At 54.6% G+C, this 13,937-nt stretch overlaps 1 protein-coding gene across 1 annotated transcript in view; it reads right to left on the bottom strand.

Moving 5' to 3' along the window:
- The window catches only part of HMCN2 (hemicentin 2), a 145,846-nt gene that overhangs the window by 68,372 nt on the left and 63,537 nt on the right, over positions 1 to 13,937 (bottom strand). The window contains 9 exon segments of the mRNA XM_049772813.1: positions 752 to 838; positions 1,495 to 1,749; positions 3,756 to 3,883; positions 8,240 to 8,399; positions 10,592 to 10,751; positions 10,862 to 10,974; positions 11,592 to 11,736; positions 12,684 to 12,811; positions 13,178 to 13,273. Coding sequence (XP_049628770.1) covers positions 752 to 838; positions 1,495 to 1,749; positions 3,756 to 3,883; positions 8,240 to 8,399; positions 10,592 to 10,751; positions 10,862 to 10,974; positions 11,592 to 11,736; positions 12,684 to 12,811; positions 13,178 to 13,273 — 1,272 coding nt within the window.

Below are 13,937 nucleotides of genomic sequence, written 5' to 3'. Positions count from 1 at the left end.
GTAGGTTCAGGTGGGCACAGAGCCTCCACCTGCTACTTCAAGGGCTACTTGCTGTTTCCCAACATGGACACACGGTGGCACCCTGCTCCCTGGGCCCACCTGCCTGGCTCCTGCTCCGGTGCCTGCCCTGGGCCTCTGCCACCCACACCCTGACAGGCTTCTTATCAGTTGCAGCTTCAGGACACCCGAACAACCTTGCCATTCTAGAAAATTCTGAGCACAGACTCTCTCAGTAAGGGGAGAGCACGAAGCCAAAGAAAGTGGTAGGAGGGCAAAGGTGGGGTGTGGAGTGGTGGAAAGGTAGCTTGTTTCCAGCCCTTGATAAGATATCCCCATTATACAGAGGAGGAAACTAAGGCCCAGAATGCAGGTATCAGCCAGTGTAGACAAGCTGAAGCAGGCATAATGGGGGCAATTCAGAGGTTGCTCCCTTGGGTGCCTCAAAACCCAGTCACAAAGATCTCAGCCTCTCTCAAGTCAAGTAGCTCCAATCCCCAGGCACTGCAGGCATCCTCGGGGGTCACCCAGGTGGAAAAGGTTAAGCCACAATCCCAAAATCCCCAGGTGTGACCTCAGACAAGTGGCTTGTCCTCTATGAGCGTCCATGTATGTCCCTGTAGGCATGGGATATCTTCATCCCCATGGGACTGTCTGTGGGATGAAGGCCTGGAGCAGAGGGAGGATCCTAGCCCCCTCCCTGTAGTGAGGGCCCGGGAATCTCAGTTGGGGTGGGTACCCATACATAGCTCACCTTGGGCTGGGCATGGCAGGCTGGCGTTCTCCCCCATCACACGCTCCACAAAGCTGCTGGTCTCGGGGGTGCCCCAGTGTGGAGGCTCTGCAAGGTAGGGACACAGCCATACTGGTACCTGAGCCCAAGGCTAAGGGGCCCCAAAAGCCAGAGGCATCAGGAAGCTGAACCCTTGTTCAAGCAGAAACTATGGGATGTTAACCCCATGCTTTGGTCTTCAGACTGCGAGTGAGTAAAGTCGGAGAGCCCCAGATCATACACAACCCAATAAACTGGGAGTCTAGGGGGTTGTCAAGCACAGGGGCCTGCCAATATCCCTGTCCCAGATTGTTCCAAAGATGAAACAGTGCAACTGAGGGGCCCAGAGGGATAGCACAACAGAAAGGCATTTGCCTTGCAAATGGCCAACCGGGGCTTGATCCCCGGATTCCTATAGGAGCCCCTAAGCTGAACAAAGAAGAGGCAGAAGTAACCCCTAAGTGCTGCACTTGGTGTGGCCCAAAAGCAAACAAACAAAAACAAAAACAATGCCATTGTTTCAGCACATTGTTCCAGAACTTTCCGTGCACACCTGGCAGAGGCTTGGGACACTTTATTCATAGACTCTCCCTGTTCTGACATTGCTGGACAATATCAGGGAGAGAACAAATGGACCATAATGTTGAGCCAGGAGCCAGAAGAGTTCGGAACAAGAGGCACTTCCTGAGTAAGTAAGCTCTGGAGTTTGGGGTGGGGGGACTCACCCAGAACTGTAAGTTCCAGCTCCCAGGCATCCTTCCCAGCACTGCTGGAGGCCTCACAGTGGTATGTGCCAGCATCCGAAGTCTGGACAGCTGCTAAACGGAGGGAGCCCTCCGGGGTTCCTGTCTTCAAGGTCACCCCATCCTTGGACCAGGTCAAGCTGGGCTCTGGGCTTCCTTCAGCCACACAATTGAGATCCACAATTTCCCCTGCCAGCACCTTCATGGCCCGGGGGCCCTGCTGCACCTGTGGGGGTACTGAGGGGCCATGGGGGGTGTCGAGCCAGTACCCACTTGTGAAGGGAAGCATGCCACAGAGGTCAGTCACTCTCCCCCCAATACACTCACTCAGTCTGGGCTGCCTGGTTTTCTCTTTCCTTTTTTAAAAATTTTATTTTGGCCTTTTTTGGCCACACCTGGTGGTGCTCAGGAGGTACTTCTGGCTCTGTGCTCAGAAATCAAGCACAGGGGACCATATAGGATGCCAGGAATTGAACCCGGGTCTGTCCCGGGTCGGCCTCATGCAAGAAAAATGCCCTACCACTGTGCTATCTCTCTGGCCCCTGGTTTCCTCTTTCTGATCTTTCTTTCTGGGTGTCTAACTCCAGACCCATTTTACAGATGAGAAAAACTAAGATTCAGAACCAGTGTGTGACTTTGCTAGGTGGGGCCAGAGCAGATGTCCCCTAGGCTGGAGGGAGCCACAGGCCCCAGGGTCACCCTGCTTCTGGTACTGAAAAAAACTTCCCTTTCTAGATTCAAGGACCACTTCCGGGGAACCTTTCCAGGAATAGGCAGCATCCACGCACGCATCCCCCACTCCCATACTTCCATAGCTGCTGAAAATCATATTTTCAATGCCCAATGTCACCCTCTCCTGACAATTCTTGGGTACAGGAGGGGCATACTTGTACCCCAGAGAGGAGGAAAGCAGGTTCAGAGAGGTCAAGTGCCTAGCTGAAGACCACATAGGCAAGCAGAGGCCGTCAGGATCCAAAGCCAGCCCTGGCCTGGTGAGAACCTTGAGCTCTCCCCCACAACCTGAGCCTCCACTTGTAAAAAGGGGAGTCGTGGGGGTGCCTTTCTCTGCAAGATTCAGATTTTTCTGACAGATGGTCTCTGTCACAGTTTCCCTGACGGCCTGAAAGCAGCCAGAGGCCAGATGGGAACCAGTCCTGGGGCTGCCTTCCAGGAAACGTGTATTCGCAGGCAGGGAAATGTGGGTGTTGCAAAATACTGTGTGTCTTTGCCTCTTTCTCCTCTTTTCCAATGAGTAACGGAGACCTTGGGGTGGCCTGTGGCTAGGGTTGTGAGAATCCGCCATGCATCAGGCAGATGGGCGCATTCATCTCAGGTACTCAGATGTGTCCTGAGCGCCCCCAGAAATGCCAGGCTCCAAGCTTTCTGCAATCGGGCTGAACACCATTCCTGGTCCCAGACAAACCCCAAACTGGAGCCACAGCCACACAGTAGGCACATTCCTGTCACTCAGAAGACAATTCCTTGTGTCATAATTCAGGCAGATGGAAGGGATGGATGCAGAGGTGAGGTGCTTTCCAGGAGGGGGCTCACAGAAGGGTCCTTTTCACATACTGGGACCCCAAGTCACCACCCCGCTAAGCCCTCCTCTCTGCTTTCAGGGACTAGAAAGTGGACCCGACCAAGAGGTCAGGGATGAAGAGAGAAACAGGAAATACAAAAAATGAGGAAAGAAAGTGGGGGAAAGGGTAGTGTGGAAGAGGAGAAGGGATGGGAAAGAAGAAGAGGAAGGGGGACAGGACGAAATAGGAACAGGGAGTGGATGGAGGAACAGGAAAAAGGGGGAAGAAAGTAATGGAACATAGGGAAGGTGGGGAAGGGAGGTACAGGGAAGGGGATAGGAAGGAGGAAGCAGGAGGGGCAGGGAATAGGGAAGGGGACAGGAAAGACAGGAAGTGGAAGAAGGACGGACAGGAAATAATGGAAAGAGGAAGAAGTAGGGGGAGGAGGAGGAAACAGTAGGGACGGAGTAGGGAGGGCAGGAAGTAGAGGAGAGAGACAGGAAGTAGGGGAGGATTAGGAAGTAGGGGGAGAGATAGGAAGTAGGGAAGGGATGGGAAATATTAAAGGAGGGCGGAAATTATGGGAAGGAGGGACAAGAGGTAAGGAGGGGAGGGACAGGAAGTGGGAAGGGAGGGACAGGAAGTGGGGAGGGACCATGATGTAGACATGAGACACAAGCACTGAAGGGTCAGGCAGGGAAGACGGGCACATCCTAGGTTTACCTTGCACCCCGAGGACATAGTGGCGTGAGGCAGAACCGGCAGGGTTACTGGCCGTGCATTTGTAGTGACCGCTGTCTGTCACCGCCGTCTGGGCCAGACGCAGGGAGCCAGATGGAAGGAGGCCGTGCCTGCAGGGGTTGGGGGTGCATGAGACCCCATCCACAGCCAAGCAGCCACCCCTCAGGAAGACTGTGGAGTACAGCCAAGCCCAAGCCTGCCCATCCCCAACCCAGGCTTCTGACTAGCACCAGGGCCCATCCCAGGGAAGCTCAGAGCTGGGCCAGAATCCCACAATGGGTCCAGTCCTGTCCTACCCCACCAGAGCCTTCTGGGGTGTCCCTGCTTCATCTTTGACATGTACAGAGGGAAGGGGCTGGTGCTTTTCCCCAAATCTGTGGGACAAATGGAATGTCCAGTGACATTCCATGCACCCACGCACCAGGAATGCCAAATCCTGAACTAAAAGTTCTTTCGGTTGTGACCTCATGGGGCCACCTGACCAGACGCTAATCCCATCCAGAGAGATCTGTGACCCCCAGCCAAGCTTTGCAGCTGAGCTGACCCCCCACCCAGGGACCCTGCAGACATGACGTCACTGTGCACATGTCTGGCTTTGAGCAGGCCCTGCCATCGCCATCGACCACTGGCCCAGACTCTGGATTAAGCACCTTAGGGTTCCTCCCTGCAGCCCTGAGTTCAATCTCCTGGCTTGCTTCCTGCCCCCCCCTTTTTTTTTCAGTTTCCTGCTCTGCAAAATGCTACTCCCAGACTGCTAGAGACAACTACAGGGGGCCATATGCCAATGGTCCATTTTCTGTGCAGACTCGGCTATAGTTGGATCATTTTCCCCTTTTGGGATCTGGGGTGGTCATACCAACCCCCAGTATTCTCTCTTCCAGTTTGTCCTGAGAATCTAGCATGCCCAGGGGCCAAGTCTCTGAAGTGCATTGGCAATGGGGGGGGTTGTCTCTGGGGCCCCCAGAAAGAATAACAGTAGAGGAATAGATGAAGAAGTTGAAGAGGGAGAGGAGATGGAAGGGGAGGAGAAGGAAGAGGAAGAAGAGGAGGAGAAAGAGAAAGAAGAGGAGGACAGAGTGATGAGGATAACCATACCCACTTTAAAACCACTTGTGTAGTGAGAGTAGGCGTGACACATGGTCCCCGGGTGCAAGCAGCATGCTAACAGGATGACCCCCAGCCAGTAGCCACTGCACCCTTCCAGCTAGTTTCTGCCTTGCAGGTGCATCCCATGCCTTTCACCTACTCTCCTGAGGAATCCCCCCTCCCCCATGCTGCTAGATCCTTACCCACTGCCCCCCAGGAGACCTCCAGCTGACCAGAGCATCAGAGACACAAACACACACACTATTGCCTGGTAACGCACCTCCCACCATGGCCAGACTGAATCACCATCGTCCAGCTTGGGCTGGGTGACAGAGGCCTGAAGGGGCGGGGCGGGCTCCAACTCTGATCAGGGCAGGACCCCTGGACCTCTATTAACTGGTGTGACAGAGAGCCCGTGTCCCCTCTCCAGGCAGGGTATACACAGCCTGTGCCTGCTTGGTGGGTGCTCAGTGGCACCTCTGCTGGCTGCACACTGAATTCACAGCCCTAGAGGGTTTTCCCGCAGTAGCTCTGTGGGGATTGAAGCCCCCCTCCCACAGATGGACACTTCTGACCACCCATCTTTGGGGAAAAATGACAACCAAAGGCTCTATGCAGAGGATCCCACAGCTGGGAGCAGCTGTATGCTCCCTCGCCAGGCGTTCTGCTATGTCCTGGTGGAAAGTGAGGCGTCATGGGTAGGGGGGCAGGAGAGCAGCCTATGGGATAGATAGGGGACAATAGAGCAGGTGATGGACACACAGCGGCTGTCCAGGGCCCCTGGGTGCTGTTCAGGGACTTGATGAAAACCCACAATGTTTTCAAAGAGGAGAATGGGCCTGCCCCCAGCCCAGGATGCCACATGTGTGTTTTTGTCTACATGTGGCCATGTGAGTTGTGCAACTGTATGTTTGTGTGTCTGTAGGTCTGTCTACATGTGTGCCTGTGTGAGCTATGTACAACTGTATATTGGTGTGTCTGGGTATTTTGGTCTGTTCGGCTTGGGGGTCACACCCGGCAGTGCTCAGGGATTACTCTTGGCTTTGCACTCAGGTGCAAACCCTCCTGGCAGGGTTTGGGGGACCATACCAAATGCTGAGGGTGGAACCCGGGCTGGCCACTCACAAGTACCTGCTGTACCCTCTGGGCTCTGTGTATTTGCCATTGTGTGTATCTATGTCTGAGCGCATCTGTGCACCCATATGTGTCTGTGCATACCTGTATGTATGCCAGTGTATGCTTCCGTGTGTCTGTGTGCATGCTGTGTATGTCTGTGTATCCCTGTGCTTCCTATGGTGTCTGTGATGTCCATGTATGTGTGTGTCTCTGAGTTCTGTGTCTGTCTCCGGTGCCCATGTGTGTCTTTGTCCACATGTGCCCAGCCCATGTGGGAACTTGTCTCCTGTGGTTTCTGTACCAGAGTCTGAGAACCACTCTGGGTTCTGTTGAGGAAGTGGATAAAGAGATTCTGAAAGCCAGCAGTTTGGGCCAAGGAGGTGGCCCTGGGCCCGAGTGCAGCCTCTGGCTATAGGAGGCCCTGTGTTTGATCCCCAAGGCCCCTCCAAAGCCATGGAGACTGCTCCTTCCCATCCACAAGCAGATACCATCCCATTCAGTGCTCAGGGGATAGAGGGCAATATGCTGGTGCAGGAGGGGTGGGGACCTGGCATGGGAAGCAGTTGACTCCACCCTCTTGTGGCTGAACCCCGGAACCCCACTCCAAGAGGCCCAGCCAGGAGGAGAAACATGAATGAAGGGCTGTAGGGTGCGATAAAAGTGATGCTCAGTGATTTGAGTGTTCAGGGAGTGTGACATGCTCTGAGGCTGAAACTTTTGAGCACATGAAAATCTTCAACTGTCTACTTGCAAGTTTTGTCTCTCAGGAGTTGCCGTGTCAGATGCGGGCAGGGTGAGGGGGTCCCTGGGAGCTGGCAACCTGGCCCAAACAGGGGCGAGGGACAGCCGGACTACCGTTCCAGCACCTTCTATGCCCCAAGCCTCCATAGCTGCATCCCAAAAGATGAGACAAAACTGGTCCCACTTGGCCAATGGGAAACCAGTGGCCTAGTAAGGGGGGACATGGCGGGTCCTGAGGTATGTTCAGGACTCCCCACGTGTGTATTGCTCCTTCAGATAATCTCCTACCATCGCCTCAGACTCCACAGGTTGTGGCCAAGTGGTCAGAGCCAGGGAGGAGCCAAGGGAAATGGGGAGTGGCAGATCTAGAGTCCTGGCTTCTGGCCAAGCTAGCAGCAACCGCAGCATGAAAGAGGGCTGAACAAATGGTCTCCAGCGCCCTGTTCTGCAAACAGGCTATAAATAAACTGCCCCAGCCTACTCGGCCCTAGGGTTCTGTGGATTTCTAGGGAATACAAGAGGGTTCCCCAAGCCCCTCTCCTCACCCCTCACTCCCTCACTCCACCGATGGGCAGCAGTTTACAGAGCTAAGAGTTTGCAGCCCCCTGAGCCCTGAAGTCTCTCTCTCTCTCTCTCTCTCTCTCTCTCTCTCTCTCTCTCTCTCTCTCTCTCCTCTCTCTCTCTCTCTCTCTCTCTCTCTCACACACACACACACACACACACACACACACACACACACACACACACACACACACGCCCACACTAGGCGGGTGCAGCTTCCAGGCCTGGCTGAGTCCACAGAACAGATGTTCGGAGACACACATAGGCTGCCGGACAGCCGCTGCACGGCCTGCCAACATTGATGTCACCGGCCAGAGCCGCGGTCCGGGGTCAAGGGGCACTGGAGTTTCCAGGCCGCATGTCTGGAAGCCCCCCCCCTCCCCAACCCTGCCTCCACCCTGGAGGATAAGAAGCCAAGTCTGAGGATGAGGAGCTGCAACCAATCCCCAGGCAAGGTCTGAGGACAGAGCAGGTGGGAACATGGAAACATGGGAGCGTGGGAATATGGTCCTGTCCACCCTACCTCCTCACTGCCCCTCACCCCTGTTTAACTGGAGAACAAGGCTGCAGGCTTTGCACCCGAGTATAAGCACCCAAGGCTCATATCTGCAGAACATGGGACAGGGGTCACCCCAGAATCAGTCTCAGGGGAACAAGAGCCTGGGAATCCACAGATAAGAGTGGGCCATGAAATGAAATGCGCATTACTCTGGGGTGTGCACAGAACCCCTCAGCCCTGGGATTAGACATGGGACACTTATGCACCCCTGGAAATGTACACAAGATCCTATATATGCCCCTGGAAATGTACATGGGGTCCCACCCCTGGGAACAGACCCAAGACCCCCATGCCTGCAGTGTACACAGCTCCTCAATCCCGCCTGGCCCCCTTGTGACCAGCTTCCCCCTGCCCAAGTGTGGCCCCAGTTGGCCCAAGGCCAGAGGTAGGAGAGATGGCTCACCTGTCTCTTGGTATTGGGCGAGCATCCTTGGTCCAGGTGACGAGCGGGGGTGGGGACCCCTGGGCCTCGCATTCCAGAGTCACTTGCTCACCAGCCTTGGCTGTGACTTTGAGCGGCTCATCTGAGTCACGTCCCCCGTTCACGTGGATCTTGGGTTTGGCTGGGGGTGACAGAGGAGCGGGTGTGAGCAGGGCAGGGAACCCCCAATGGACAGAGCTGGGAGGGAATCAGGGAAGCTGCCCTGGAAGCAGAGAGGTGGGCTCTGCTAAACAGGGGGTGCAGGTTTGGGAGCCCCTTTCACTGGAGGCAACTGGGTTGGTGGCCCAGATGCAGAACCTCCAAGGTCCACACCTTCTACCAGCACTCCCCCCCCAGTCCTATTTCTGTTGTCCTGTCCCGGGACAGGGACCAGAAGGCGGGTCCTGTCTTCCCCTCCTGCCCTTCTCCAATGCTCATGAGGTCCAGGATTACTATTTATGAGCAGGCTCGCCCCCTGGCCCTTACCCCAGGAGCACACACCACCCCATTCTAAAGCTGTGATGCCAGCGCCCAGATCAAGGGCCCATTCTGTAGCCTTTTGCCATCTCATGGCACTGGGTGTGTATGTGATTGGGCACAGGGTTAGCAGGCCATCTCTCTCTCTCTCTCTCTCTCTCTCTCTCTCTCTCTCTCTCTCTCTCTCTCTCTCCCTCTCTCTCTCACACACACATCTCTCTCCCCCCCTCTCTCTCTCACACACATCTCTCTCACTCTCTCTCTCTCTCTCTTTCATGCTCTGCCTCATTCCACCCCTACCCCTCATTTAGGTTCTTTCATGAGATAAAAATACTGACATTAAAAAATTGGCATCAAGGGGCCGGCTTGGTGGCGCTAGAGGTAAGGTGTCTGCCTTGCCAGCGCTAGCCTAGGATGGACCGCGGTTCGATCCCCCAGCATCCCATATGGTCCCCCAAGCCAGAGCGACTTCTGAGCGCTTAGCCAGGAGTAACCCCTGAGCATCACTGGGTGTGGCCCCAAAATAAAAATTGGCATCAAGAGGCTCAGATAGGAAAAGATGGGGTGTGTGTGTGTATGTGTGTGTGTGTGTGTGTGTGTGTGTGAAAGTGAGAGAAGATAAGAAAGAGACAGAGACATAGAGAGAGACAGAGATACCAGAGTTTCTTTTTTTTTTCTCTCTCTGGGCCACACCCAGTGGTGCTCAGAGTTACTCCTGGTTCTGCATTCAGAAATTATTCGGGTGGTGCTCAAGGAACCCTATAGGATGCCAAGGATTGAACCTGGGTTGGCTGCATGCAAGGCAATCGCCCTCCCTGCTGGACTGTCACTCAAGTTCTTCACTGAAGGCTGACTACAGGGAACAGCACCCCAGACTGGTTCTGGAAAAACCCAGCTTGTCAGGAGTAGCCCCTGAGCACTGCTGAGTGTGATAAAAAAAAAAAAAAAGAAGCAAGTAGGGATGATGGAAAAGAAACTGGAGACACTGAGGGTCAGAAATGAACACTGGAAAAAAAAAAGAAAGAAATGAACAGTAGGGGCTGGAGAGATAGCATGGAGGTAAGGAGTTTGCCTTGCATGCAGAAGGACGGCGGTTCAAATCCCAGCATCCCATATGGTCCCTGGAGCCTGCCAGGAGTGATTTCTGAGCATAGAGCCAGGAGTAACCCCTGAGTGCGGCCAGGTGTGACCCAAAAACCAAAAAAAGAAAAAAAATAGAAATGAACTCTGATAGAGAAATGGGTGTCAGAACATTGTATGACTGAAACTCAACTATCAACAATTTTTTTTTTGGTTTTTTTTTTTGGGGGGGCCACACCTGGCGTTGCTCAGGGGTTACTCCTGGCTGTCTGCTCAGAAATAGCTCCTGGCAGGCACGGGGGACCATATGGGACACCGGGATTCGAACCAACCACCTTTGGTCCTGGATCGGCTGCTTGCAAGGCAAACGCCGCTGTGCTATCTCTCCGGGCCCAACTATCAACAATTTTTTGTTTGTTTTGGGGCCACAACTCGTGGCTCTCAAGGGTTACTCCTGGCTCTGTACTCAGAAATTGCCCCTGGCAGACTTGGGGGACCATATGGGATGCTGGGAATCAAACCTGGGTTGGCTGTGTGCAAAGCAAATGTGCTCTCCGCTGTTATCCCTCTGACCCCTCTCAACAACATTCTAACTGTCTCTCATAAAAATATATGTTTTCAAAAGGATCAGGGGCACAGAACTTACTAGCCTGAGTGAGCCCCCCACAACCAGGTCAACCACTGGCCCTGCCCCAAGTACCACCTGCCCAGGATTTGCACACTGGCTCCCCAGCCCAGGTAAAGATGCCCAGGATCCTTGGCAGCCAGCACACTCACTGTTGACAGCAAGGTGCATCTCCTGGCTGGAGAAGCCCACGGCATTGGTGGCCGAGCACGTGTAGCTCCCAGCATCCTGTGGGGTTGGCTGGGTGATGTGCAGTGTCCCGTCCTGGCTCACTTTATAACGGGTGTCCTCAGATGGGAGGGCTCTGGACTCCTGCAGAGTGAGAGGAGTCAGGACCAGCTTAGCAGAGACATGTGCTGCAGTTGGGCACAGGAAGAGGCTGGGGCACTCTAGGGCCCTTAGCAGCACCAGAGCCTGCTTACCTTGGTCCAGGTAACGGTCGGCGTGGGAACACCTGAGGCAGCACAGGGCAGTGCAGCTGGAACTCCTTCGTTGGTGATGTGGTAGGTGGCCATGGGCTGAATCCGAGGTGGCACTTTAAAGAAAAGCCAAAGATTGTGGCTGAAGCCATAGCACAAAGGGGAGGGCAATTGCCTTGTATGGGTCCAACCTGGCTTCAATTCCCCCACATGCTATAGGGTCCCCCAAGCCTGCCAGGAGTAAAAACTTAGCGCAGTTGGGTATGATCCCAAACCAAAACCAACCAAGAAACTTCCAAAAAAAAAAATTGTAAAATGCTGCTGGTAGTGCCTAGCTCCCAGGATGAACTATTTGTGTTGTTGCTTTTTAATTCTTTTTACTTTTTGGGTCACACCGGTGGCTCTAAGGGGTTACTCCTGGCTCTGTACTCAGAAATCACTCCTGGCAGACTCAGGGAACCATATGGAATGTCAGGGATCAAATCCAGGTCTATTCCAGGTTGACTGCGTGCAAGGCAAACACCCTACCACTATGCTATTGCTCTAGCCCATGTTGTTGCTTTTTAACTTGAGCAGTCTCTAATGTTTTTTTCTTTATTTGCAATTCTGGGGTTCCAACCAGGGGCCTCATGCATGGACCCTGTACCCTCCCCTGGGTTTCCACAGGCAACATCCCCTGCTCCCCTTGCTCCCGATAATCCACCCTCAGACTCCCCTCACCCCGTGGACTCACCCTGGACCACCAGCGTCATGAGCCTGACTCGGGACCCCGCAGTGTTGGTGGCCACACAGCTGTAGGAGCCTGCATCCCTGCGCAGTGCCTGGTCCAGGTGCAGGCTGCCATCCGCACGCACTGAGAACCGGCCTCCCACTGCCAGCTACAGGACCAAGGCATAGCCTGAGCCAGGGGCCAGGGGAAGGTGGGGGCCTGGGGTGATCACAACGCCAGTCTTTCCCAGAGATACACATTGTGCACGGTGCACACACATGCATACACATGCACACAGAACAGGGGCTAGAATTTGGCCCCACTTTCTCCTGACCAACTGGCCCAATTGTATTGTCTGAGCCAAGGCGGGTTGCAGAAGTGTCTCCTGGGGTGAGAAGCTAATAGAGAAGAGGTTTGGGGGGGCATGAGGGGTGCTAGAGAACAGAAGCAGATGTTGGGCTGTGCTGCTAGGCTAGGTCAGGGCCACAACCAGAAAGATGGGGTGGGAGGAAGGAAGGAAGGAAGGAAGGAAGGAAGGAAGGAAGGAAGGAAGGAAGGAAGGAAGGAAGGAAGGAAGGAAGGAAGGAAGGAGGGAGGGAGGGAGGGAGGGAGGGAGGGAGGGAGGGAGGGAGGGAGGGAGGATAGGGAAGGAGGGAGGGAGGGAGGAGAGGGAGGGGAGGGATGGAGGAAGGAAGGAAGGAAGGGAGGGAGGAGAGGGAGGGGAGGGATGGAGGAAGGAAGGAAGGGAGGGAGGAGAGGGAGGGGAGGGATGGAGGAAGGGAGGAAGGGAGGGAGGGAGGAGGGAGAGAGGGAAGGGAAGAGGGGAGGGAGGGAGGGAGGAGTGGGAGGAAAGAAGGGAGGGAGGGGAGAGATGGAGGAAGGAAGAAAGGAAGGAAGGAGGGAGGGAGAGAGAAGAATGAAGAAAGAGGGAGGAAGGAGGGAGAAAGGGAAGGAGGGAGGAGGAGAGGGGAGGGAGAGGGAGGGAGGGAGGAAGGAAGCAAGGAAAAGAGGGAGGAGGGAAGGAAGAAAGGAAGCCACAGCAAAAAGGAGGCTGAAGGGTGGCAGAGACACCCCAATGTACCCCACCCCTAGTAACCCAGGGCCCCCACTACTCACAGGCTGGTCAGCCTTGAGCCATCGACGTTCAGGAAGGGGTTTTCCAGCCAGAATGACACAGGGCAGGGACACAGGCTGCCCTTCCAGCACCCGCACGATGGGGGCACTGCTGGCGATCTCAGGGGGCACTGGGGAGAGGGACAGTGTTGGCCACTTCATGCTCATCCCACAAGCGAGTGGAGGCATCACAAATGGGGGTCCAAGATGGTCGAAGGGGATGGGGCCACAGTACAACAGCCTTGCAAACAGCCAACCTAGGTTCAAGTCTTGGCATCCCATAGGGTTCCCGAGCCTGCCATAAGTGATCCCTGAGCATAGCTGAATATGAACCAAACTCCCCCCAAAAGAAACTATCCAAAAATCAGGGACTCAAGGGCCCTCCTGAGAAGCTGCCAGGAGCATGACTGAACCAAAGAAAAAAAGAACTGGACACCCCCATGTGAGGGCAAAGGGAAACTCCCTGTACCTCATCCTCCCTAGGGCACCCCACTCACCGTGTCCGGTCACATTCAGCCACACCTCAGCCTGAACCTTCCCAAAGATATTCTGAGCTTCACAGACGTAGGAGCCCTGGTGTTCAGGGGCCACGCCTGAAAGGGAGAGAAGGAAGAGATGGACACACCTGGCCACACTCCAGGTCTGGGAAGAGGAGAGGAGAGGGACAGTGGGAAAGGGGGGGGCGGGAGAGTCGCAAGAAGAGGGGGCAGGGAGAGAGGTGTGGAAAGGGGTTCAGAAAGGGATGGGCCCCTAGTTGGATCCAGCTGGACCTGGGAGGGGAGAAGGTCTCCGAGCGCCAATCTGTGTCCACAGGGATGAGTCAGCTAAACCTACATATTGTCATGAGATGAGAGGGGACAGAGGGTTCAGTGTACGGCTTGACACAGTAGAGGGCAGAAATGGGGATGGCGGTGAACTTGGTGATGACTAGCGGTGATGATGGTGGTGGTAATCATGGAGACTGTGATGATGGTGATAGTGATGATGATGGTGAATGATAAAGGTGATGTTGATGAAGATGGCAGCATGATGGTCATGGTGGTCATGATGCTTATAGTGATGGTGCCAATGGCAGCGATGGTGGAAATGATGACAGGATGATGATTATAATGGTGCTCATGGTGAAGAGGAGGGTCATGGATATTCATGGCCATTTACAGGCCTCAAGAATTGTATACAGGGTGCCGGAGAGATAGCATGAAGGTAAGGCGTTTGCCTTGCATGCAGAAGGACGGTAGTTCAAATCCCAGCATCCCA

Source organism: Suncus etruscus, chromosome 5 (genome assembly GCF_024139225.1).
Source record: "Suncus etruscus isolate mSunEtr1 chromosome 5, mSunEtr1.pri.cur, whole genome shotgun sequence".
NCBI lineage: Eukaryota > Metazoa > Chordata > Mammalia > Eulipotyphla > Soricidae > Suncus > Suncus etruscus.
This window is presented reverse-complemented; position numbering and strand designations above follow the sequence as displayed.